General features: G+C 35.5%; 3 protein-coding genes across 3 annotated transcripts; all 3 read left to right on the top strand.

Annotated features, from left to right (window-relative positions):
- Positions 1 to 7,984: 7,984 nt before the first annotated feature.
- LOC111897727 (uncharacterized) lies at positions 7,985 to 9,045 on the top strand. The gene is made up of 2 exons (XM_023893675.1): positions 7,985 to 8,803; positions 8,908 to 9,045. Exons 1-2 carry the CDS (start codon positions 7,985 to 7,987, stop codon positions 9,043 to 9,045), a joined length of 957 nt encoding a protein of 318 aa, XP_023749443.1.
- Positions 9,046 to 16,464: 7,419 nt separating this feature from the next.
- Positions 16,465 to 16,791, top strand: LOC111897728 (receptor-like protein EIX1). The gene has a single exon (XM_023893676.1). It carries the CDS (start codon positions 16,465 to 16,467, stop codon positions 16,789 to 16,791), a length of 327 nt encoding a protein of 108 aa, XP_023749444.1.
- A 79-nt stretch (positions 16,792 to 16,870) lies between these two features.
- LOC128126798 (receptor-like protein EIX2) lies at positions 16,871 to 19,384 on the top strand. Its single transcript, XM_052764923.1, has one exon. It carries the CDS (start codon positions 16,871 to 16,873, stop codon positions 19,382 to 19,384), a length of 2,514 nt encoding a protein of 837 aa, XP_052620883.1.
- The last annotated feature ends 4,812 nt before the right edge of the window (positions 19,385 to 24,196 follow it).

Genomic DNA, 24,196 nt, shown 5'->3' with positions numbered 1-24,196 from the left:
GGAGAATGAGATCCTTATATAGTGTTGACACATCTAGGGTTACACCATGTAAACCCTAATGTGTCATGACTCTTCATTTCCATGACCCATGGGTTTGTAACTCCCATGGAGCATCCTATGGGTAGAACCCAACTTGATAATCCATGGAGCCTCTTAGCCCACTATACAAGATATGGATGATTTACATAATCAACCCATATATTTAATTAGTTCTCTTTTGATCACTTAATTAATTCTAAATTAATTATTGATCAAACTAATCAAATAATATTATTAATATATTAGAACTTATAATATATTAATAATCTCCAAGTGTTATTTCTCTCATTTAGTCTATCCAATTGCATGGTGCCATGCAACCCAAATGGACCATGCCGGGTCGAGTCAAGTACATACCAGAAATAGTTATGGACTTAGACACCTTATCCAACAGTCTCCCACTTGGATAAGTCTAATAACTATTACTGCAAGTATGACTTCAGGAACCGATCGGCAATCGTAGATCTTTTCAAGGTTTCTCGGAACTGAGAAGATGATGGTACGCCATTTAAGATAAGTGATCATATAATCCTCTGTTCTTAGATATCAGTCGGACAAATACATGGAACAATGTCTTACTTATTGTCCAACAGTTTGTTTCCCGATTTCTGATTTGTTTGACAAAGAACTTAATTGAACACATCAACTTAGTTATGACCGGGCCCGGTACATGGGTCAAAACAAAATCATCGAGGGGCCCAGATATCAGCTTCTAATCCAAGAAGGAACAGATAAACTTCGACTCATATGTTTGTTCTACCACTCATTGAATTACACACAAGAGCACGATTTACAACATCGAGTTACCAATGCGTTTTCGTACAATCAATGCATAACCAACTTGTAAGTAACAAATCATATCTCCAGGTTTGAAGACTTATATGATATTACCGTCTCACGATCACTCGAGATAGAATTCCATGAAGTGATTCCAGTGAGCGTGGGTTGAGTCCAATGCTCAGAACTTATGAACACTCATGATTGTTGTAGCCTTGTCTAACACCTTAAACCTCTGCAACCAATCATGACAGTCTTGATTCATACCTACTTCCGACATATGACCGACTGTGGAGGTTTGAATAATATGTTATACCAAACAAAATTATTCTGGAAGTCAAAACATGCAAAAGAAATATAGTAAACGATTGACAAGAGATAGCAACACTTTACTCATAAATAAAACACCTTTTATTCATCATCTAATGTCAATTACACTTTACAAATTTCGAGGTTATCTAACTACTAAATCTAATACCATCCTTCAGCCCTATGCTCCGAGCATGCTAGAGATGCTTAACCCGAGTCAGTCCCTTCGTGAGGGGATCTGCTGGGTTCTCATCCGATGATACCCTCTTTGCCACGAGGAGTCCTTCTTGTATTCGATGTCTAATAAAATGGTATTTTCTGTCGATGTGTCTGGATCTCCCGTGATCCCTTGGTTCCTTGGCTAAGGAAACAGCACTTTCACTATCACAGAAAATTTCCATTGGCTCTTTAATAGCTGGTACAACTCCAAGGTCTTCGATGAAGTTCTTTACCCATATAGCCTCCTTTGCCGCCTCGCTCGCTGCAATATACTATGATTCACAAGTAGAATCTGCCACTGTCTCTTGCTTGGAACTCTTCCAAGAAATTGCTCCTCCATTTAGGGTAAAGACCCAGCCTGACTGAGAGCGGAAATTATCCCTATCAGTCTGGAAGCTAGCATCATTATACCCTACAACTCTCAAGTCATCACTCCCACCGAGGGTAAGGACCCAGTCCTTAGTCCTTCGTAGGTACTTGAGAATATTCTTTACCGTAGTCCAGTGTGCCTTGCCAGGGTTCCCCTGAAAGCTGCTAACCATGCTCAGGGCAAAAGCTACATCAGGTCGAGTACACGTCATAGCATACATGATCGATCCTACAGCCGAAGCATAAGGTATTCGACTCATTTCTGCTATCTCAGCCTCAGTGCTAGGGCTTTGTGTCTTACTCAATTTGGCGTTACTCTGGATGGGCAACTCTCCTTTCTTGGAGTCCTGCATGCTGAATCTCTTCAGCACCTTATCCAAGTAGGTACTCTGACTAAGTCCAATTAGTCTTTTACTCCGATCTCTCAAGATCCTTATCCCTAAAATATAGGCAGCTTCACCAAGGTCTTTCATAGCGAAACACTTCCCAAGCCAGGACTTTACTTCCTGCAGGGTTGGAATGTCGTTTCCTAAGAGTAGTATGTCATCCACATACAATACCAAAAAGCTAACTATACTCCCACTACCCTTGACATACACACAAGATTCATCTTCACTCCTAGAAAAGCCAAATTCCTTGACCTTTTCATCAAAGCAAAGATTCCATCTGCGAGGTGCTTGCTTTAATCCATAGATGGATTTCTCAAGCTTACACACTCTATTAGGGTACTTGCTGCTGACAAAACCTTCCGGCTGACTCATGTAAACATCTTCAGCCAATTTTCCATTAAGGAAAGCGGTTTTGACATCCATTTGCCAAATTTCATAGTCATGAAATGCGGCTATGGCTAACATAACCCTAATAGACTTAATCTTGGCTACCGGAGAAAAGGTCTCATCATAATCCACTCCAGGAATTTGTGAGAACCCCTTTGTAACCAGTCTAGCCTTATAAGTGTGTACATTACCATCCATGTCGGTCTTCTTCTTGAAGATCCATTTGCACCCCACCGTCTTACGACCTGGTACATTTTCAACCAAGTTCCAAACTTGATTTTCATACATGGATTGTATCTCGCTATCCATAGCCTATTTCCATTTAGCAGACTCGGGGCCTGCCATGGCTTCCTCGTAGCTGTTAGGGTCATCTTGACTTACTAGTGTCCCATCACTAATAAGTGTCTCACCTTCTGCAGTAATATGGAATCCATAGTAATGCTCAGGTGCACTCCTAACTCTCGTGGAACGCGTCAAAGGTACAGATTCGTCAATTGGCTCAACAGGAGTTTCCTCCTCAAGTTGATCGCTAGAGTTTGAAGTTCCTTCACCACTTGACTCTTGAATTTCTTCAAGATCAATTTGCCTCCCACTGTCTCCTTGGCTTATAAACTCTCTTTATCGAAAGACTCCTCTTCTTGCTACAAAGACCACATTGTCACTAGGTCTGTAGAAGAGGTAACCAAAGGATTGCTGTGGGTAGCCGATGAAAATACACCTCTCGCTTCGAGGTTCTCATGAGTCTCACGTCTCACGAAAACCTCGCAACCCCAAATCTTGATGTGGTCTAGTTTAGGTACTTTACCAGTCCACATCTCGTGAGGAGTTTTGGCAACTTTCTTTGTAGGGACTAGATTAAGAATATGGGCGGCAGTCTCTAAGGCATACCCCCAGAATGAGATTGGTAGCGAAGCTCGACTCATCATGGAACGAACCATGTCTAACAAGGTTCGATTACGCCTCTCAGCCACACCATTCAACTGCGGTGTCCTGGGAGGTGTCAATTGTGAGACAATCCCACATTCCCTCAGATAGTCGAGGAACTTTGAACTAAGATACTCACCACCTCGATCGGATCGAAGCATCTTAATGTTCCTGCCCAATTGATTCTCGACTTCCTGTTTAAATTCCTTAAACCTCTCGAAAGTCTCTGACTTATGCTTGATTAAGTAGACATATCCATATCTACTGTAATCATCAGTAAAAGTCAAATAATAACGATTAGCATCCCTTGTGGCATGTTTGAATGGTCCACACACATCCGTGTGTATAAGGTCCAACAAACCTTCACCCCTTTCACACGAGCCTGTGAAGGGTGACTTTGTCATTTTTCCAAGTAAGCATCATTCGCAACTATCATCTGACTTTAGGTCAAACGACTCCAAGACTCCATCCTTTTGGAGTTGGCCTATGCGTTTCTTGCGTATATGTCCAAGACGACAATGCCATAATGATGCTTTATCCAAGTTATTATTATTAGGAGAATCAATACACAAAACATTATTTCCAAAGTTATCTACAACAGATACAGCTTCATACACACCATCACAAGGTAATGCTTTAAAATAAAGAACATTATTAAAGAAAATCATTAATCGAACCAACTTCATTATCAAATGAAAAGGTGAAACCTTGTTTATACAATGCATGAAAGGAAATAATATTTCTTGTCATTTCTGGCGAATAACAACATTTATTCAAATCTAAATTTAACCCACTACTTAGCGATAAAGTATAAACTCCAATCTTGGTGACAGGTGTAACTTTCCTATTCCCCATGATTAAGTTTATTCTTCCTTGCTCCACATTCTCACTTCTTCTTAGTCCCTGCAAGTCACAACAAATGTGAATACCACAACCGGTATCAAGGACCCAAGATTTCGAATGGGGTGAGTTATTAGAAATGATAGTGTAAATACCTGCATGGTTGGGTTTAACTTTCCCATCCTTCACATCTTGCTGGTATTTTGGGCAGTTCCGCTTCCAATGTGATTCTTCATGGCAATAGAAGCATTCAGCCTCTTTTGGGTCAGAAGAAGGAGTGACAAAACCTTTATTGGTTCCACTTGAAGAAGAGCCATCAAGGGTCCTAACCTTGGTACCCTTCGAAGAACTCTTTCTCTTCTTCCCTCGACTTTTCTCGATTGCCAAAACCGGAGTGGAGTTTGGAGTAGGAGTGTTAACAACCGACTTCCCCTTAAGACCTGATTCTGTGGTCTTGAGAAGTCCCTGAAGCTTGCTAAGTGTGACCTCTTCCTTATTCATGTGATATGTCATGCGGAATTGATCATAGCACGATGGTAAGGAGCGCAAAATTATATCTATTGCAAGCTCCTCAGGGAAGTTCACATTAAGCTTCAGCAATCAATCCACATACCTTTGCATTTTCTGCATGTGGCTCGTGACGGAATCCCCGTCCTTCATCATGGTTGTTATCATGGAGCAGATGATTTCGTACCTCTCTTGTCGTGCACTTTGATGGTATCTTTCCATCAAATCTTGGTGCATTTCATAAGGGTAGAAATCCTCATAGGAATTTTGGAGTTCTGCTGTCATTGTGGCCATCATGATGCATGCTACTTTCGTAGCATCCCTTTCATGTGCCTGAAAGTCAGCGATCTCCTGAGCAGTTGCAGTGGTCTCATCAATCTCCTTAAGCTCCTTGTCGACGACATATTCTTTGTCCTCGTAGCGGGTAATCATCCTGATGTTTCTGATCCACTCATTGAAGTTGGATCCATCAAAAGTGACTTTCCCACACAAGCTCATAAGAGTAAAGGAGCCATTAGGATTCGAGCCAGAAGCAGCATTGTTTGAAGACATCTGAAGGAAGAGGACAAGATTAGTTTAGATATTAAGAGAGTCCTTAATAAAACAGCCAAATGTAATATTAAGGCTAGGATCCAATCACAATATATTATAACTCAGAAGAGGTATGCCATAATCCAAGCTATAACATATTTGAAAGGTAGGTGAATGACGATTCACCAATTTCCACCACGAAAACCGAAATATTAGATATTAGGTTTTATGATTGGTTCTTAGAAATTCCTAGATTCTTTGAGATTCAATGAACTTTTCAAAGGCATGTTTCAATCTCGAGTGCGCCCTCCAAGTTTTGTGACTGGGATACCGAGGATCACAAAACGAGGTGTGAAGTAACCATGCAAATCACTTGGTACCCTTAAAGTTTATCACTCAATCGATGTGACGGTAAACCACACACGCTCCACCGATACTATAATAAACCTTAAGTCACCCTTTACCTACCTTGTTAAGTCCAAGTTAGTGTGCCGGTTAACCACACACGCTCCACCAACGACTTAGACAAAGTGTAAAGTGTAATTTCATGGATTAGCACCTTATTCACATTTTTCCTAAAGTAACTAAGATTGGGAATTTAATAAAACATTTAGTTACTTTATAATATTCATCATACTTTGAATGAGAATTTATAAAAACTTGTCTTACCCGTTCGGCTAACGACCCTCCACCAGTCAAGCAAGCGGTGGGTGAGAGTAGACACCCATTAAGTCACCATTTTATAGGCAACAACCTTATACCCACCTTATAGACCGGCTTCGTGAATGAGGCGTACTAGCGGTAAGACGACTTTGTTCTTATACATATATATATAATTATTAAGTCATCATAATATAGGTATAAGGATTGAATTTTAACTTTTAAAATTCTAAGGGCTGGAACTAAAGTTTTAACTTAACTTTACTTGTTCCAAAACTTGAGGGAAAGTTTTGTAACTTTCAAAACTTTTCAATTCTTGTAACTTATGAGTTTAATAGAGTAATAAAATGAAGACTCTTCATTTTCTAACTCTTGTGTTCTTTTTAATGGTTTTAATTCAAGTGAGACTCTTGGTTTTCCATAACTTGAGGACAAGTTATGGACTCCATTAAAACACATTATGATCAAGAATTAATCTACCACATAGGTTACAAATAATTCCTATGATCATCTAAAACATCATAAGAACAAGAACATGAATATGAACACATTCATAAATCAAAATTACACTTAAAATTTATAATTTTGATAACTAGTTGTTGTAAATGAATTAGAAAGAACATTACACCATCAAAACAAGTTTTCAAGTACCAAAATAGTTTAGGGTAATGTTTCTAGTCCATTTCCAGCAACTAAAGTCGAAATTCTGCAATCTTTCGACCCTACTCGCCGAGTGCATGAACTTACTCGTCGAGTAGGTTGAACATACACGTGAACTCGACGAGTCCCCCCTATGGACTCGACGAGTCCATTTGTAAGACAACAAGATTTTCCATTTTTTTCAACTTTTAAGCACAAATAAAAAGCAAACAAGCCTAGGCTCTGATACCACTGAAGGGTTTTGAGCATTCTAACACTTCCTAAGTGTACATGCAACCCTAATAACCTTGGATCTATGTTTGTCTAATTATCATGCAAAGTTGAATTCCAAGGCTATATTCCTATCTAGCATACATGGGGAACAATTTTAACTTGAATGATAGATAGAATAACTTACCTTGTTGTTGCTTGTGTTCCTTGAAACCTTATGAGCCTAGCACCCCAAGTGTGATGCCTCAAATGCTTCACACAACACCAAATGCTCTTGGAAAGACTTTTGAGAGAATGCACACTTCTTGAAATCGGCCTAGCCCTCTTGTTTCTTTTGTGTAACCGATTTTGGTGGAGAATGAGATCCTTATATAGTGTTGACACATCTAGGGTTACACCATGTAAACCCTAATGTGTCATGACTCTTCATTTCCATGACCCATGGGTTTGTAACTCCCATGGAGCATCCATGGAGCATCCTATGGGTAGAACCCAACTTGATAATCCATGGAGCCTCTTAGCCCACTATACAAGATATGGATGATTTACATAATCAACCCATATATTTAATTAGTTCTCTTTTGATCACATAATTAATTCTAAATTAATTATTGATCAAACTAATCAAATAATATTATTAATATATTAGAACTTATAATATATTAATAATCTCAAAGTGTTATTTCTCTCATTTAGTCTATCCAATTGCATGGTGCCATGCAACCCAAATGGACCATGCCGGGTCGGGTCAAGTACATACCAGAAATAGTTATGGACTTAGACACCTTATCCAACAGATATATCCTATTGCTTGGGCAGTGGTTAATGTGGAGAAAAAGTAGAATTAGAAGTGGTTTTTAGAGCTTCTCATTGATGATCTAAACTTGAATTTAGGCAATGGTTTCAGTTTAATGTCAGACCAACATAAGGTTAGTATTTTACATAGTAATTCATTTATATTTATTTTATACTATCTGATTTAAACCTTTGTATTAATATAGGGTTTAATAGAGGTTGTTAAAGAGTTGCTTGCATATGTAGAGCACAGGCAGTGTGCTAGACATATTTACCAGAATTTGTAGAAGAGATTCACTGGTGCCGTATATCATACCTTGTGTTGGAGAGCATCTAAAGCCATAACTGAGCATGCTTTTAAAGTTATGATGAAGGAAACTGAGACATTGAACCCATATGCCCATCAATATCTCATGGATAAAGATCTTAAAACATGGTCAAGAGCTTTCTTTCAAGCTGGAAGGTGTTATGATGCAGTTGAAAATGGCTTCTCAGAAAGTTTTAATGTTGTAATAGTAGATTCCAGGAAGAAGCCCATAATAACCATGTTAGAAGAGTTACGATTATACATGGTGGACAAAATTTACAACATGAAATTAAAGGGACGACAATGGGGAAATCATATTTGTCCAGAGATAAGGGATAAGGTGAATTTGCTTAAAACAATTCAAAGGCATTATCAGGTCCTACCTAGTGGATTAAACCAGTTTGAGGTAAGGGGAGCAACAGATGCATATGAGGTGGACTTAGAAAGGAAAACCTATTCATGTAGGTTGTGGGAATTGAAAGAATATGGATGTGCTCATTTTGTAGCTAGCATATCCTTTCTTAATAGGGATGTAGAAGCCTATGTAGACAACATGTTTAGCACAACCACATTTAGGAAAGCATACAATTACATAATTGCCCCCATGAATAGCAGTGACATATGGCCAGAGACAAATTATACTCCACAATTGTCTATGATTAGTAGAAGGATGCCTGGTAGGCCAGCTACTAAGAGGAAGAAATGCACTACAGAGAATACAGGAACACACATGGTTTCTAAGGCTGGAAAGAAAATCAGATGTAGTATTTGCAAGGAGATAGGTCACAACAAGGCAACTTGTGCACAGAGAAGGCCCCAAAAGTTAAATGTGAAGAAACAGAAGCAACAAAAATTTTGTATGAAGCAAAATGCAGGACAAGTAAAACCATTTAAAATTTAAATTTATTTACATATGATTTGTCACTAACATAATTATATCATAGCATATGCGATAGTATAAGTGAACCACAACAACATGAATAGGTTGAAATGACTCCAATTGAGATGGATACTACTCAAAATGATATACAAGTTACTCCTACTGATGTTGAATCCAGTAGTACAGGGGATTTTAGTCAGTTTATGCAATTTACTCCACCTAGAAGTTATGAAGGTGATTAGGGTGTTGTGGGTAAGGAAGCTGAGGAGAGTGGTAATGTTCAAGATGATGAGGTTAATCCTAATGTCCAAGTTGTTGATAATGTTCAAATTCAAGAGGTTGTTCCTGTTATCCAGGTTTAGCAGGTAAGGGTTAGGCCAATTTCAGAGATTTTGAAGAGGACAAGGAGAAGAAAGTCAGAGAGAATATTGAAGCTGAAATTAGGCAAAACAATTGGTGGTGTTGATGATCCATGAAATTCTATGGGGGAAAGCTCTTGTAATTGATTAGTGTTGATTTTTACTTTGTATTTGGATTTAAAGTATGTGTGTTAGAATGATGGTAATTTGGATTTAAAGTTTATGTATTAGGATGATGGTAATTTGGTTTTAAAGTTTATGTATTAGGATGATGTTAATTTGCATTTATGTATAGATGGTGCCTTTTTAAGTTCACTCATGATACAAAAGGGTACTTTGGTCATTTATGTATGGATGGTGCCTTTTTAAGTTCACTCTTGACATAAAAGGGTATTTTCATCATTTATGTATGGATGGTGCCTTTTTAAGTTCACTCTTGACATAAAAGGGTATTTTGGTCATTTATGTATAGATGGTGCCTTTTTAAGTTAACTCATCCCAGAAAAGGGTATTTTGGTCAGTAATGGATATTTGTTGCCTTTTTAATGAAACTGTTGACATGAAATGATATTTTACTCACTTATAAAAGTATGTTGCCTTTTTAAGTAAACTCATGACATATGGCTTTGAATATTTCTACATGGAAAAATTTGGAATAATGTGCATGCATGTGAATGTTTTATATAGTCCCGAATATGGTTCTATAATGGGTTCAAAGGTCCCATTTTTCCATTATAAAAACACCCATTGACTACTAACTATAGATGGTCCCCATACATATAGTGTACTTCCACATGGACCACTTTCTAATTTGTTCCCAAAATGAAAACATGAACAACAACCAATTTAATTAGATATAATTGTTGAGAATACAGGTCATGCATATGTTTCAATAACATCAACATCTGATTATACAAAATGCCCTACAATTGGGTCTTTGAATATTTTTTTTACGTTTGTTATCATATGCCCTTTCATTAGGGACTTACCACCTTACAACATCAACACATCAAGGTTGATAGCCCCAACTTGTAACTAAAAGCAGCTTCAAAACATACAACCCATCATTACTGACTTGCTAGTCTACCTTTACAAAAAATACAAGGGATCCCAAAAAAAAAAAAAAGCTTACAGCAACCAACCTAACTAAGTATAATCACACCCTAACTTCAAAACACAAATGACCAACCAAGCAAACAACAAGGCAACTATCATCCTGTATTAGCCTATTTCCTTCCTTGCATCATAAACTTCTTTCTCACTCTTTGCCACCTTATACTGCTCTTGTGACAGCAGAAACTCCACTTCAGCAATCCTTCTCCTCAAATTGTTCATCTCAGACAGATCCTCTTTAGCATCCAGTTTCTGCTTCAGAGAATATAGAAGGTTTTTGTAGTACCCTTCTGCCTATTCTTCATCTTTCCATTCAAAGAAGCTACATTTCTTCAACCTAGTCTATAAAAGCCAATAAAATTAGGGTTTGATTCACAATCACAAATTAGCTACCTTTAATGTACTAACGAAATGGATTTGATTCACAATCACAAATCATCGTCAAGAAGCAAATAAAATTACGGTTTTTTTAAGCAAACAAAATACAAATCCACCTGATCGTCTTTATAGGAAGAAACAACACAACAAACCTTAAAATAGTAAGTTATCAAGATCAGGAGTATCGGGACCTACCATACTGTTTTGAAAATTCCAGAAATGCCTCCCAAGGTTTGTTATCTTCCAACACGTTCGTTCTTTAGCTGGAACGCCATAATCACAAAGCTTTACGCCTTCTCGGGACTGAACATGAGTCACTTGCAGCTGATTCCTTGAAGTGGATGAGCTCGAAGACATTGTTCTTCAGGACAGAAATAGTCGGGGGGAAGTCTTTGATATTTCAGAAAAGGGTAAGTAACACTTTAATGGAGGTCCGATTGAGGGTTTCAATTAATAAGCCTAGTTCGACAAGTGGACTTCTTCGACACATAAGCATCCCACGTAAGCTTATTGGACACATCAGCGTGCCACATAAGCATTGTAACCGGTAAACCTTCTAATTTTTTAGATAATGGTGTAATTAATAGGTCATATACAAGTTTAATGGTATAATGTATCAAAAAAAAATTAGAGGACCAAATCAACCAAATGTAAAAAGTTTAATGTACTACAGGGACATTATCCCATTAGAATTTGTATGAACAAATTAGCACCAGGTCAAAGTTTATGAAGTTTATAACTGATTACGTTGATTCGGATTTTGAAATATCATTTGATCTGGAATCTGGATTGAAGTTTGTTAGAGTACAATATCATCTAAGAACTATTCAAAAATTAATACCAATTTTACCATCATGAATTTAAGCCAGATTTACTTACATTTACATATTTTTCAAGACAGGTTCAATTAATAGAGTGCAACAGTAATGGATCTAACTAACATAGCGCCTCGGTGTATGATCACACAATACAATATGCACATTCCATAGAATGCAATTGGAAACAGAGTGTTGTATCTTACCTTACCAAATCCTAAATTTCTTAACAAGTAAATTGGCAAAACAATTCAAGTACCTGAACAAGTAAAGCTTTTTTCTCATCATCGTCATCTCTAGTGTCCGGTCAATTAATCCTCAAACAAGTGTCCCTGTCCCATCTCCAGCAACATCTTTGCAAGGTTTACCTGATAATGGAAAAACAAAATCTAAATCTATGAAAGTAAATGATTGGGTAAAAACACATGAACAACACAGAATTGTACACACCACGCCAGGAGACAAAATTGAAAGGTTTTTCTGGAGATTTGGAGAAGAAAAATGTGGAGAGTTCATTGATTTAAACATTGGCGAGTTTCTGGAAGAAGCCAATGAATCGATAAACAAACAGGCCAGAAGGAGGAAGATTACGTAAAACAGAATGGTTCTGAATTTGTATATTCAGGTAAAAACTATTCGGATAATCCTGATTTAAATATTGTAATTTTTGCTGTGTATTATGCATGAGTTTTTTGTACAGTTTTCTGTACAAAAATTAAGTACGACAAAATTAAATACTCTGGTTCCCTCTTTTTTTCCCCCCTGATTTCAATAGAAAAATTAGTTTGTCATCTTTATCTCAAAATTCTTTGATTCCATGAATCGATAAAGGTCATGCACCATATTTCGGATCCTGCCCTACTGGTTTGGCGTTTTTTCACATATTGAAGTGATTAATGAGAAGAAGAAAAGAATGTAAGATCTTCATCTCACTCAGCAAATTCCAGCTCTGAAAACCGCTCACTCCCTTAAGCCTTCTTCTATTTCTTCCTCCTCTCTGTCAGCTTCAATTACGCGGTTGCAAACCTGAAGTACCCCCGCTGTGCATTCTGTGAGGTCTATGGAGTCTTAACGTTGAAAAGGTATCTTCCTTTCTCTCTTTTATACTATTTTTGTTGTTTTCAATTTGTCTATTTAAGGCTGATCGTGTTCGATCTTTCTACAAATTTAGACACCCGTTTCAAGTGGACCTCTTATGCCTTGGTGAAGCCGTTCCCAAATTTCATTTTTCTGATGTGATAGTCAGTGATCTTGCTGCTCAATAGGAGAGTTGATTTGAGTGCCCAAATGTAAGTTGCTTCTTTCGATCCGATTATATCTGAAGGTTCTTAACAAACGTATATGAAACTGCATTTGCTTGTAGCTTTTTTTAATGTCCTCAGCCCCTAATAGAAAGCTGGTGTAATACCCTCCATGTCAACTTAAGTTTATTAACTCAAAACAAAAAAATACCTTAACTACTTAGGGAATCATAATTCTTGCAATTGTAGATGTTTTTGTTTTCCTTAAATGATTTTTATAAAAAAAAATTGGGGTTATCTTATTTAGAATTAATTGTTATTCATGTGGCATCTTTAACTGCTATGCTTATGATTTGTACATAACATCTCACTGCAATTTGGGCTTTATCACACATGTACAACTGCTCTCATCAGGTATGAAATTTGTATCAATAACATTTTTCCCCATACAAGTACAACACAGTTAATTACATATAATTGTTTATTATTTTCTTTTATAATGATATTTCTACCAAAAAAAAAGGACAAATTAAAGATGAATGATTCTAAATGGGTGGAACACACAATGCTTAATTTCCATGAAATTAGAACCTAAAACTAAAAGACAAATTAAAGATGAAGAGTTATAATAAACAGCCCCAGTCCCAAGTAAGACTCTTCAAAGACTTGAAAGTCTTGGCAATTTGTATTTATTATCAAAATCTTTTTCCAAACATGTGATATTTTCAAAGACATATAAAAAAGTGATGTGATCAGAGTTGTTAAAAATGGGCTCCACAAAAGGTAATTCATGGTCGTTGTTAGAAGACCCCAACATGCTCCTGGGACCAACCAATTTTTCAAAAGTAAATTATTTTATTGATGTGAGAAAATTATAAAAAGAAAAGGATTCAAAAGGTAACTCCTGGGCCCCTATCAGGTTTTATATAATCTTTGACTGTCAAGATAAATGATTCTAAGTGGGACATACAACATGTGATTTCCATGAGATTTGAAGAATTGAAATTAATTGGCCCAAAATAGACGTTCAAATTGGCAATTTGTCTGTATTATAGACATCTGTTCCCATCTTGTGATATTTTTGCAATTTGTATTTATTATCTTTATCTTGTTCTCATCTCCTGATACTTTTTTTGGTGTGTCATATTTTTCATAAAAAATTGAAAGTATGGCGCTATAGATCATTCTTAAGACCAACAAAGAACAACCAGATTTAGCTGTTTAAACAAATTTGTAATTTTGTTAGGATATTATAAACTGGAGAAGCTATGTAGTTTAGTTGATGGGTAGGCTAATTACGAATTATTTAATATGTTCTTCTAACAGGTATCATAGAGAGTAAAATGAAAGTTATATTGAGTATACTTTCATGTATTTTTAAATTTAATACGTGTAAGAAGCAAATTATCTGTCATATCATAATGAGCATCTCAATTAAGGCTTAATTATGTATGTACATACAAGAAGCACAATATAACTTAATCATCTTAATAATTAAAACATCATTAAACTTTCACAATTTTTTACATCCAATACACCAGCAAAAATAAATTTTTATATAATAATACTCATATCAGTTAAGAACTAGTTATAGACATACACATATGAACCAGAATCTAAGTTGATCATTTCAATACTATTTGTTGGGTCAAGTTGGGTAATGCATGGTATATCCAAGAAAAATATTTGAAATTCTTCTCTTCATCAAGTAGGTTAGACCGTTAAATTCTTTAAAAGTAAAATCATTATTAACATGTGCAAAGTTTACTTCTTTTGCCCTTAAATTAGGGCAACCAAAGAGTCTACATCATTGGAATCCACGAAACCCATTTTGGACATTGATATCCACAAGTGCACCTACACCTTCCACATTGACAAACTGATCAATTTGCACTTCATACGCTTCAAATTCCCACAAAAGAAGATGGTTCCATTTTCCCTCCTCCTTGTACGACTTAGGGTTGTTTAGATCATCAAATAAGGTGCATTGGGTTTCAATATAACCCTACCAGCCACCTAAGCATCTAGTATACTCACCTAACATTCGGTTCGACAAATCAATCCATTGAATTAGAGTTAACTCGGTAATATCCCAAAAATGAATAAATTACTTGATTTCTTGTTTTTTCTATTAATAGAAGACATAATTTTTAATTTTTTTCATAAGTATGGTAAAAGTTCGGGACATTCTTTTTCATTTTTTAATACCCTAAGGCCTTTATAAATTTATTAATTTAGTTTATATGGTCTGTCCCCCGCAATTCACTGGACTGGACCACCCTTACTGGGCTGCCACCCATGGGCTTCTTCTTCTTCTTACGAGTGTAAACTTGACGGATTGGGGGCCTATCACTATGTAGTTTAGTTGATGGATAGGCTAATTACTAATTACTTAATGTGTTCTTCTAACAGCTATCATAGAGAGTAAAATGAAAATTTTATTGAATATACTTTAATGTATCTTTTTTTTTTTTTTTTTAAATTATTGCATGTACAAAGAAAATTATCTATCATATTGTAATGAGCATCTCAATTAAGGTTTAGTAATTAAAACATCATTATACTTTCACGGTTTTTTACATTCAATACACGAGCAAAAATAAATTTCCATATAATAATACTCATATCAGTTAAGAACTAGTTATCTACATACCTCTATGAAGCAGAATCTAAGTTAATCATATCAATAATTATTATTAGTAATTTGTATCTGGTTTAACGCCTTCTTTTTTTGGAAAAAGTATTATCCTGGATGTCTTTAAATGACCAACATACCCCTTGTATTACATCAAGAGGTAGCCAACTATGAAAGTAGGATACTATAATAATTAATATATCAATATTTTGTCTTTCTGATTAATATTAATAACATGATTTTCTTAAATTTTGTAAATGAGTAGTGCAAAGTGGTAAAGGTGAATGGAGTGGAGTCTTTAATATTTGATTTTTGATTGACAGGAATTTAATTTAGGTAAACAGAAGGTAAGAATTGCTGCAAAATAAAACTGCTTCTGTATGTGCATCTTATGTTTATTTTCAATTAAAATAAAATGTTTTTGGTCCCTGAGTATAGCTGAAATTTTCAGTTTTGGTCCTTATATGAGGTTCTTGAAACGTTTTGGTCCATGTTTCAGTTAAAATGACTATTTTTGGTCCCCGATCGAGTATAGCTGATATTAATTATAGTCATTTTATTTGGAATATGGACAAAAAACGTTGCAAAAGTTGTAGTATTAATTATCATCCTAATATGTTTTTAATGGAGTCATTAATAATGTAGTGTTATCTTAAATATCATTTTTAAGGATGGAAAAGACCATGATTAATCTGTAATGGATAAACATGGTTTCATTGATATAAGTTGATGATTTAGTTAATGCAAGTGACAAAACTTCATTTCATAGTCATGATTAGATTCTTAGGCCCAAATAATACCATTATCGACTTAATGTTTTCATTGGTAGATTTATATTTGACTGAATGATCTCATTAGTTTTAGATGTTGGGATTTATATCACATACCAAAAAATAGGACAAGATGGGAAAAGATATCTACTATAATAAAGACAAGTTGCATGACTTGCAAGTGTTTGAAGGTTAATTTGTGGCAATTTATGGCCACCGGCTTAGAATCATTTATCTTGAGTTCTTGATAGTGGAGACTATATAAACCCTCATGGGGGCAGTTCATATATGCATCAATATTCAATACAAACCAAAAATCAGCAATTAAGATTTTGATTTACAATTACATAATGAATCCTTGTGTTTTTATTATTTTGTCACTTCTCTTGACTACAACTGGCAGCCAATTGGTAGCTGCTGGAGGAAATGATATGAAAAAGAAGTGTTTGGATAATGAGAGACTTGCGCTCCTTCTCTTCAAAGCTCCCCTTCACGACCCTTATGATACTCTCTCTACATGGAGATCTGACCAACATGACTGCTGTAAATGGAGTGGAGTCGAGTGCAGCAACCAAACTGGTCATGTCACAGGGCTTGATCTCAATGAATATTTGCTTGAAGGTGAGATAAGCCATTCACTGCTTAACTTAAACTACTTGAAAGTTGAATCATCTTGATCTTTCCTTCAATTTTTTCAATGGAACCATTCCCACTTTCATTGGTTCTTTGACTCGATTAAGGTACCTTAACCTTTTAATGAACTCTTTTTATGGAACCATTCCCACCTCTATTGGTTCCTTGACCAAATTAAGTTACCTCAACCTCGGTAGAAATAATCTTAATGGAACCATTCCCACTTTCATTGGTTCTTTGATTCGATTAACTTACCTTTCCCTTTCCAGTAACTCTTTTTATGGAACCATTCCCACATCTATTGGTTCCTTGACTAGATTAACTTACCTCGACCTCGGTAGCAATAATCTTAATGTAACCATTCCTCCAGAGTTTGGAAACCTCACCAACTTGCAATACCTTCATCTTGATTCTGTTGGAAGGTGTAGAGTTGAAAACCTTGAGTGGTTGTCACATCTCTCACATTTGGAGTGGCTGAAAATGGATGGGATTTCCCTAGCCAAACAAAATCACTGGGTAGATATTATTCTGAGTCTCCCGAAACTCTCGCTTTTAAGTTTAGATGGATGTGAGCTATCACAGGTGATGTATCCATACTCTTCTTCATTTCTCAACTCGTCTTCTTCTTCATCTATTTCTTACCTTTCTCTCAGAAACAACAATCTGACCTCATCCATGTATAGCTTGTTGCTCCCATTAACCACCAATAACCTCCGTTCTCTTGATCTCTCTGGCAACATGTTAGATGGGATACCCAAATATCTTGGTAACCTCTGTAGTCTGGAAACTTTGTACTTCAATAACAACTCTGCAGTGGTCAAATTTCCTGATTTTCTCAACAACTTGTCTGGATGCACATCCCTTTCATTACAATACTTGTATGCTCCAGAAAGCGAATTTACAGGGTCGTTGTCCGATGATATCCAAAGGTTTCCATCCCTATATTTTTTGGACCTGTCTCATAATCAGTTAAATAGAAGTATAAGTGAGAAACTGTGGGAACTACCCAGGCTCCAAACCCTTGACCTTTCTTTTAATAATCTTACAGTTCCTTCCACATATCACTTGTCAAACATCTCTTATGTTAAATATCTTGATCTGAGCTCTTGCAAGCTGCTAGGGCCTCGCTTCCCCAAATGGATTATTCAGACACTTATAAATCTTACCTTTCTTGATCTTTACAATACTGGAATTTCGGACACAATTCGTCTAGAGTTTTGGGACAGCTGGCCTTCTCAATTAGAATATCTGAATCTCTCTTCCAACAACATTAGTGGGAAAGTACCAGATTTATTATCAAATTTTGCCAACCTTTTTGTGATAGATTTGAGTTCCAACAGCTTTCGTGGTCCGATACCAAATGTCTCTTCCTCTTTGTCAAGATTACATCTTTCCAGAAACAAATTCTCTGGAGGAATCTCCTTCATATGCCAAGCTGTTGATGGGTTCTTATCATTTCTTGACCTCTCTCATAACTCATTAACTGGACAACTCCCGGACTGTTTGTGGCATTTCCAGGAGCTAAAAGTTCTTAATCTCGAACACAACAAGCTCTTTGGAAGGCTTCCTCCCTCTATTCGATCTTTGATGCAACTCAATGCGTTGTATTTATACAAGAACAACTTCTCTGGAGAATTGCCTCTGTCTTTAAAAAAGTGCACAAGTTTAATCTCTTTGAATCTGGGGGCCAACAAGTTTTCTGGTAAAGTGCCTGTCTGGATTGGTGAAAACTTATCAAGGTTGTATGTTCTTATCCTAAGATCAAACAACTTCTTTGGAACCATACCCTTACAGTCATGCCATTTAGCTAATCTTCAAGTTCTGGACTTGTCGATGAACAATCTCCATGGAACTATCCCTTCATGTTTGAGTAATCTTACGAGCATGGTTCAACAAGGAGGACTCTCAAAAGGTGAATTTGATTATGAATTTGTGAGAAGTTATAATGTACGTACACAACGTACATATGCCGACCATGCGACTATTGAGTGGCATGGAGATGAACGTGAATTTAGTAGAACTCTGAAATTGGTGAAGACCATTGACCTGTCAAGCAACAAATTAACAGGACAAATCCCAAATGAAATTACCATTCTTCATGACCTGGTTTCCCTGAACCTGTCAAAGAACGAGTTATCTGGAGAGATTCCACCGAAAATTGGTGAGATGAAAAATCTTGAGATTTTGGATTTATCCAGAAATAGTTTTTCGGGAGGGATACCACCAAGCATGTCTACTATGAGCTTCCTGAATTACATAGACGTGTCTTACAATAACTTTTCAGGGAGAATCCCAACCAGCACTCAACTCCAATCCTTTGAACCTTCAAGATACAATGGAAACAAAGGACTATGCGGACCTCCCCTTACTAAATATTGTCCTGGAGATGAAGAACCAGAAGTACCACCTCTTATTGGTAAAGGTGAGGGTGATGTGGAAGACATAGATGATGAAGTTGAGAGATGGTTTTATATTGGTGGGGGCATGGGTTTTGCTACTGGCTTTTGGATGGCATGTGGCGCTTTAATTCTCAACCGTCGAGGGAGACGTGCATTTTTTCAGTTTTATGACAGCTTCAAAGATTGGGTTTATGTCAAGGTGGTTGTGTTCGTTTCAAGTTTCCAAAAGAGTAGATAGGCGTAGTTTGTCGTTTAATTTTTTATTTTTGATTTCTTATTTCCTAATATGTAATGTAATGTAATTTGGTTGGGGTTTTTAAATCCCCCATATCAATATATTTGCCACCAACACCATGGGTGGCCATTTCCCCTGTTTTGTATGAAATAAGATATCCTAAAAAAATCATACATTCGTAGCATGTAAAAACAAGATGAAAATTAGAGGTGCACTAGAAAATCATAAACCAAACCAGACCAGTCTAGAAAAAAAAACAGTTGTTGATACAAATCGATTTGGTTTGAAAACGAACCGCCTGTTTGGTAATGTTTGGTAACTGAGAATCCATTAACCCCCCAAAAAAATGGAAATTGAAAGTGTAATGGAAAACATGGTTAGAATCAGCTTTTTGCATCAGTGATTCAAAACTGAATGAGCAACCGAGAATTACCATTAACCCCCCAAAAAAATGGAAATTGAAAGTGTAATTTACTCCTGAGTTTATAGTTTCTATTACCAAGTTGTTTCTTGTATTTGCAGCACATGGCACTTGGATGACTACAGTCATCCAGATGAATAAGTTTTTCAAGAAAGAAACGGTTGAGAATAAAAGGTTATAAATACCATTTGAACTTGCATATTTTTCTAAGTTCTCCTAAAACATACTTACTAACGTTCCAGATTTTACTGTGAAATCTTTATCCAAGGCTGTGAATTACGAACATTTTGTGATCATTCAAAATTAGAGAGTGAAGCGGGATGTTTGGTTAGTGCTATTGTAGATAGTCTTAAGATTTTACCATGTATGATATCCTACTTGCTATTAATGTGGTGAATAAAAGGTTGCAAACTATCTTTTAGGTTCTCAAGCCTTGTGTGAAAAGGCAAACACTCGGAGTCCGATCATATTATCATAAGAAAATGAAAAGATGGAGATGGGTGGTGCGGTTCTAAAGTTGAAACCATGAAAGTCAAGAGTTACAAAAAAATGTCATTTGGTGATAGAACATCACAGTCCAATCTTATAAGAACACTTCTCTCAAAATAAAAATGGGGTTTTCAAGATTGTTAATTTGTCTAGTATTTAACTTTTGTTATCTATCATCTATACATAAGATGATGTCAATATTTAGCCACATTGTTGGCATTTTGGTATAAATTGTAATCTCAAAGTCATTTATCACCGAATCAATGTGCAGGTTAACCGCACACACTCCATTGATATATGATAATCTACGAGTTGCCCATTCCAATCCTTCATTAGTCTCATATTAGTGTGCCAGTTAACCACGCACACTCCACTAACGACCAATAAAGTGCAATGTGTAATTTCATGGGTTAGCATTAAATTCACATTTTTCCTAAAGTAACTGAGATTGAGAATTTATAAAATGTTTAGTTACTTTCTATTTCATTATACTTATTAATGAGAATGTCCTATCCTAACCATTCGGCTAACGACGCTCCATTAGTCAAGAGTGCGGTGGGTAAGAGTGGATACCCAATGGCGGTCATTTTACAGGCTGCTTCCTTAAACACCCCTTATAGACCAATTTCGTGAATGACGCCTACTAACAGTAAGACTGACTTTACTTATATATATATATATATATATATATATATATATATATATATATATATATATATATATATATATATATAAATTAAACTTTTAATCTTACAATAGTACAAGGGTGTATTTTAAACTTTTAAAATACTTGGTGGTTTAATCTTTTAAATAAATTAGAATTTCAAGTCAATTAAAAGTTTAAACCATGTTATTATGGATTTATTATTACTTTCTTAATTAATCTTTTAATTGTTTATCAATAAATCCATAATTATTCATTCTACTTGTGTCCATTTTAAATTTCCAAAATTAAAACCTTCAATTGTAAATTTAAATTATGAGTATTTTAACCATTTAAAATGCTAGCGTTTTAGAATTTTATGTTTCACAACTAAAACTTTTAATCAAATTTTAAATTCCAAAACTTGAGGACAAATTTTGAAACTTTTCAAAACTTCTAGATCAAATTTAAAACAATTAAATTAATCATATAATTTTATCATTATCACAAATATGATCTAATCCAATTTATTTGGCAAGAAAACTCAAATCAAAATTTACAAATAATTAATTTATCACATAATCTTGTAATTATCTTAAAATTTGACAATTACCTTTTAATTAGATGAGGATATCCATTACCAAATTATATAATTTGAATTTAACCAATAAAAACAATTTATGGTAATTATCCAAATCTAATTTAGGCCAAAACTCCAAAAATCCTGCCACCAGACGAACCAACTCGTCGAGTCAGGGCATGAACTCATCGAGTTCCTTCATGGGACCCGTCAAGTCCAGCAGCCAGTGGCCAAAAACGAAACTTTTTCAGCCTTGAAAACATTACAATTGCATCATACAACAGAAAAACAGCCTAAGCTTTGATACCACTGATGGGTTTTGAGCACTACAACATTCCTATGGTGTACATGCAACCCTAATGCTTTGAATCTAGGCTTTTCTCAAGTTATACATGCAAATTAAAATTCCAAAGCAAGAACCCTAATCTAGCATTTATAAGAATGAAATTATATTCAAATTAGGGTTAGAAGAATACCTTTCTTGTTGTTGATTTGATCTTGACCTTTAAGAGCTTAGTGCCTCAAATGTTGCACCTCGAACGGAATCACAAACACCACTAGCAACAAGGAAGAACAAGAGAGAGAGAAGGAAGCCTCAAAATCGGTTAAGGTTTCTTATGAAATCACAGGGTCCAATTTTGTGAGCCATAGAGTTCCTTTTATAGCTGTGGCTCCTAGGGTTTACGACTTAGAAACCCTAATTCCCTTGTTTATGCCCTAAGCAACATATGGATCCCTATATGGCATGCCTTAGATGAAATTCTATGGGCTTCCCATATATTTTCGTCCATCCGATGGGAATAGGATACATTAGCCCAAATTACAACTATCATTGATTTACATAATTAGTCCCCATCAATTTAATCAGTCTCTTTCGATCAATAAATTAATTCCAAATTAATTTATGATAAATACTAATTAAATAATATGATTTCTCAATTCATATATTATTCTTATAATATAATAATAAATCATAGTTAACCTTTTTCTTCATAATTCATCCTATCAAATTGCTATGGTGAAGGCAACCCAAAAGGACTATGCTACTATCGGGTCAAGTACATCCCAATTATAGTTATGAGTTTAGACACCTAATCCAACAGGTTAAACTATGTACTGTTGTTTATCATACACATCAACCCACTCTTGCCCTGATTTTCTTCTTTGAAGTTTCGTAGTTCAGCGTAAAATACCATACACTATTGAGAGCTTGAAAAAAATTATGTCGATGGTTAGTTTATGTACGTTAGGCTATCACACGCACCAATCCATTCTCGCCCTATTTTCTTCTTTAAAGTTTATGATTCAGTATAAAAGACCATACACTGATGAGATCTTGACACATTTATGCCGATGGTTAGTCTATATACCATATACTATCACACACATCAATCCATTCTTACCCAATTTTCTTGTTTAAAGTTTTATGATTCAACATTTAATAACAAATGTTGATGAGAGCTTGGAAACTCTATGTCAATGGGTACAACAAAACACTAGAGTGTATTACATGTATCATACCATTCTTCTCCCAATTCGTCTAATAAAAGTAGTTATTGATTCAGCATATAAAACCATAAGCTGATGAGACTTCGCAATGCTTTGTCAATGAATTATGGTGCAAACACATGCTACCAGGACATACCAATTCATTAATTTACTAGTTATTATGATCAAATGCAAAGATGTGCCAATTTATGAATTACTATGCAATGATCAAGCATAGGTTAAACAAAAAATTGATATAAGCACAAATTGGACTATGAATGATAAATCTAATAGTTACTTTGCTATGATCAAGTTAAGCAAGCAAGCACAATTTAAGATTTATTATGCCCTCTAACAAATTTAAAGTTACTAGCTTTAATTACCTAATCTAAGATGTGATTAATCCTAGCTCTAGCAATTTAGTGATCATAAATCACTAGAATGATCATCTACTACACTAAAGTCAAAGCAAGGCATTCAAATACTAGAACTAAAACATGCTAGGGTTTTGATTATCAAACATAAGTAAAATCAATGTAAAACATCCGTAAATTGAAATCAACACATAAGATTTGGGTTCATCTTTACCAAATAGAAGTATAAGGTTTTTATCCTCTCATCACAATAGAAAAGCAGACTAAATCAATGTAATTAAGACTAGACATGAGTAATGCTAGCAAACTTAATAGATCTATGTTGATTTCGTCTAGATCTCTTCAACTCTTGAGCTCCAATTGATTCCTAGTTTTCCCAAGGTTTTCCAGAGGGTTTTAGTCGTAATCCCTCTCAGAAAATTGGGCAAAAGTCTCTACATTCGATCTAATGTTCGAATATATATAGTTTCCATAAACTTGATCTCTATAGCATGGTGAATAGGCACCAGGTTGTGGTCTTCTGTTAAATCCCGTATTTTCCAAGTTAGATCATTGATCGTGAATCTTCCATTTACCACGACGTGGAATAGAGTGACCATGTCGTGGGCTTCAGACTTCATGAATTATTTGTCTTCTTTTTAACTTTGCCCAATTTTTCTTACTTCCAACTTCTCGGTTTCTATCTTTTCATACCGAACATGTATTTGCTACTACAAAACATATTTTAAACATAATAAGTACCTTGTGTCCCAAAATAAGCATAATTGTAACTAAAAGTATTATAAATATGCACAAAATACATGATTAAATATGCACATAC

Source organism: Lactuca sativa, chromosome 6 (genome assembly GCF_002870075.4).
Source record: "Lactuca sativa cultivar Salinas chromosome 6, Lsat_Salinas_v11, whole genome shotgun sequence".
Classification (NCBI taxonomy): domain Eukaryota; kingdom Viridiplantae; phylum Streptophyta; class Magnoliopsida; order Asterales; family Asteraceae; genus Lactuca; species Lactuca sativa.
Note: the sequence above shows the minus strand (reverse complement) of the source record. Positions and strands in the feature narration are given on the sequence as shown.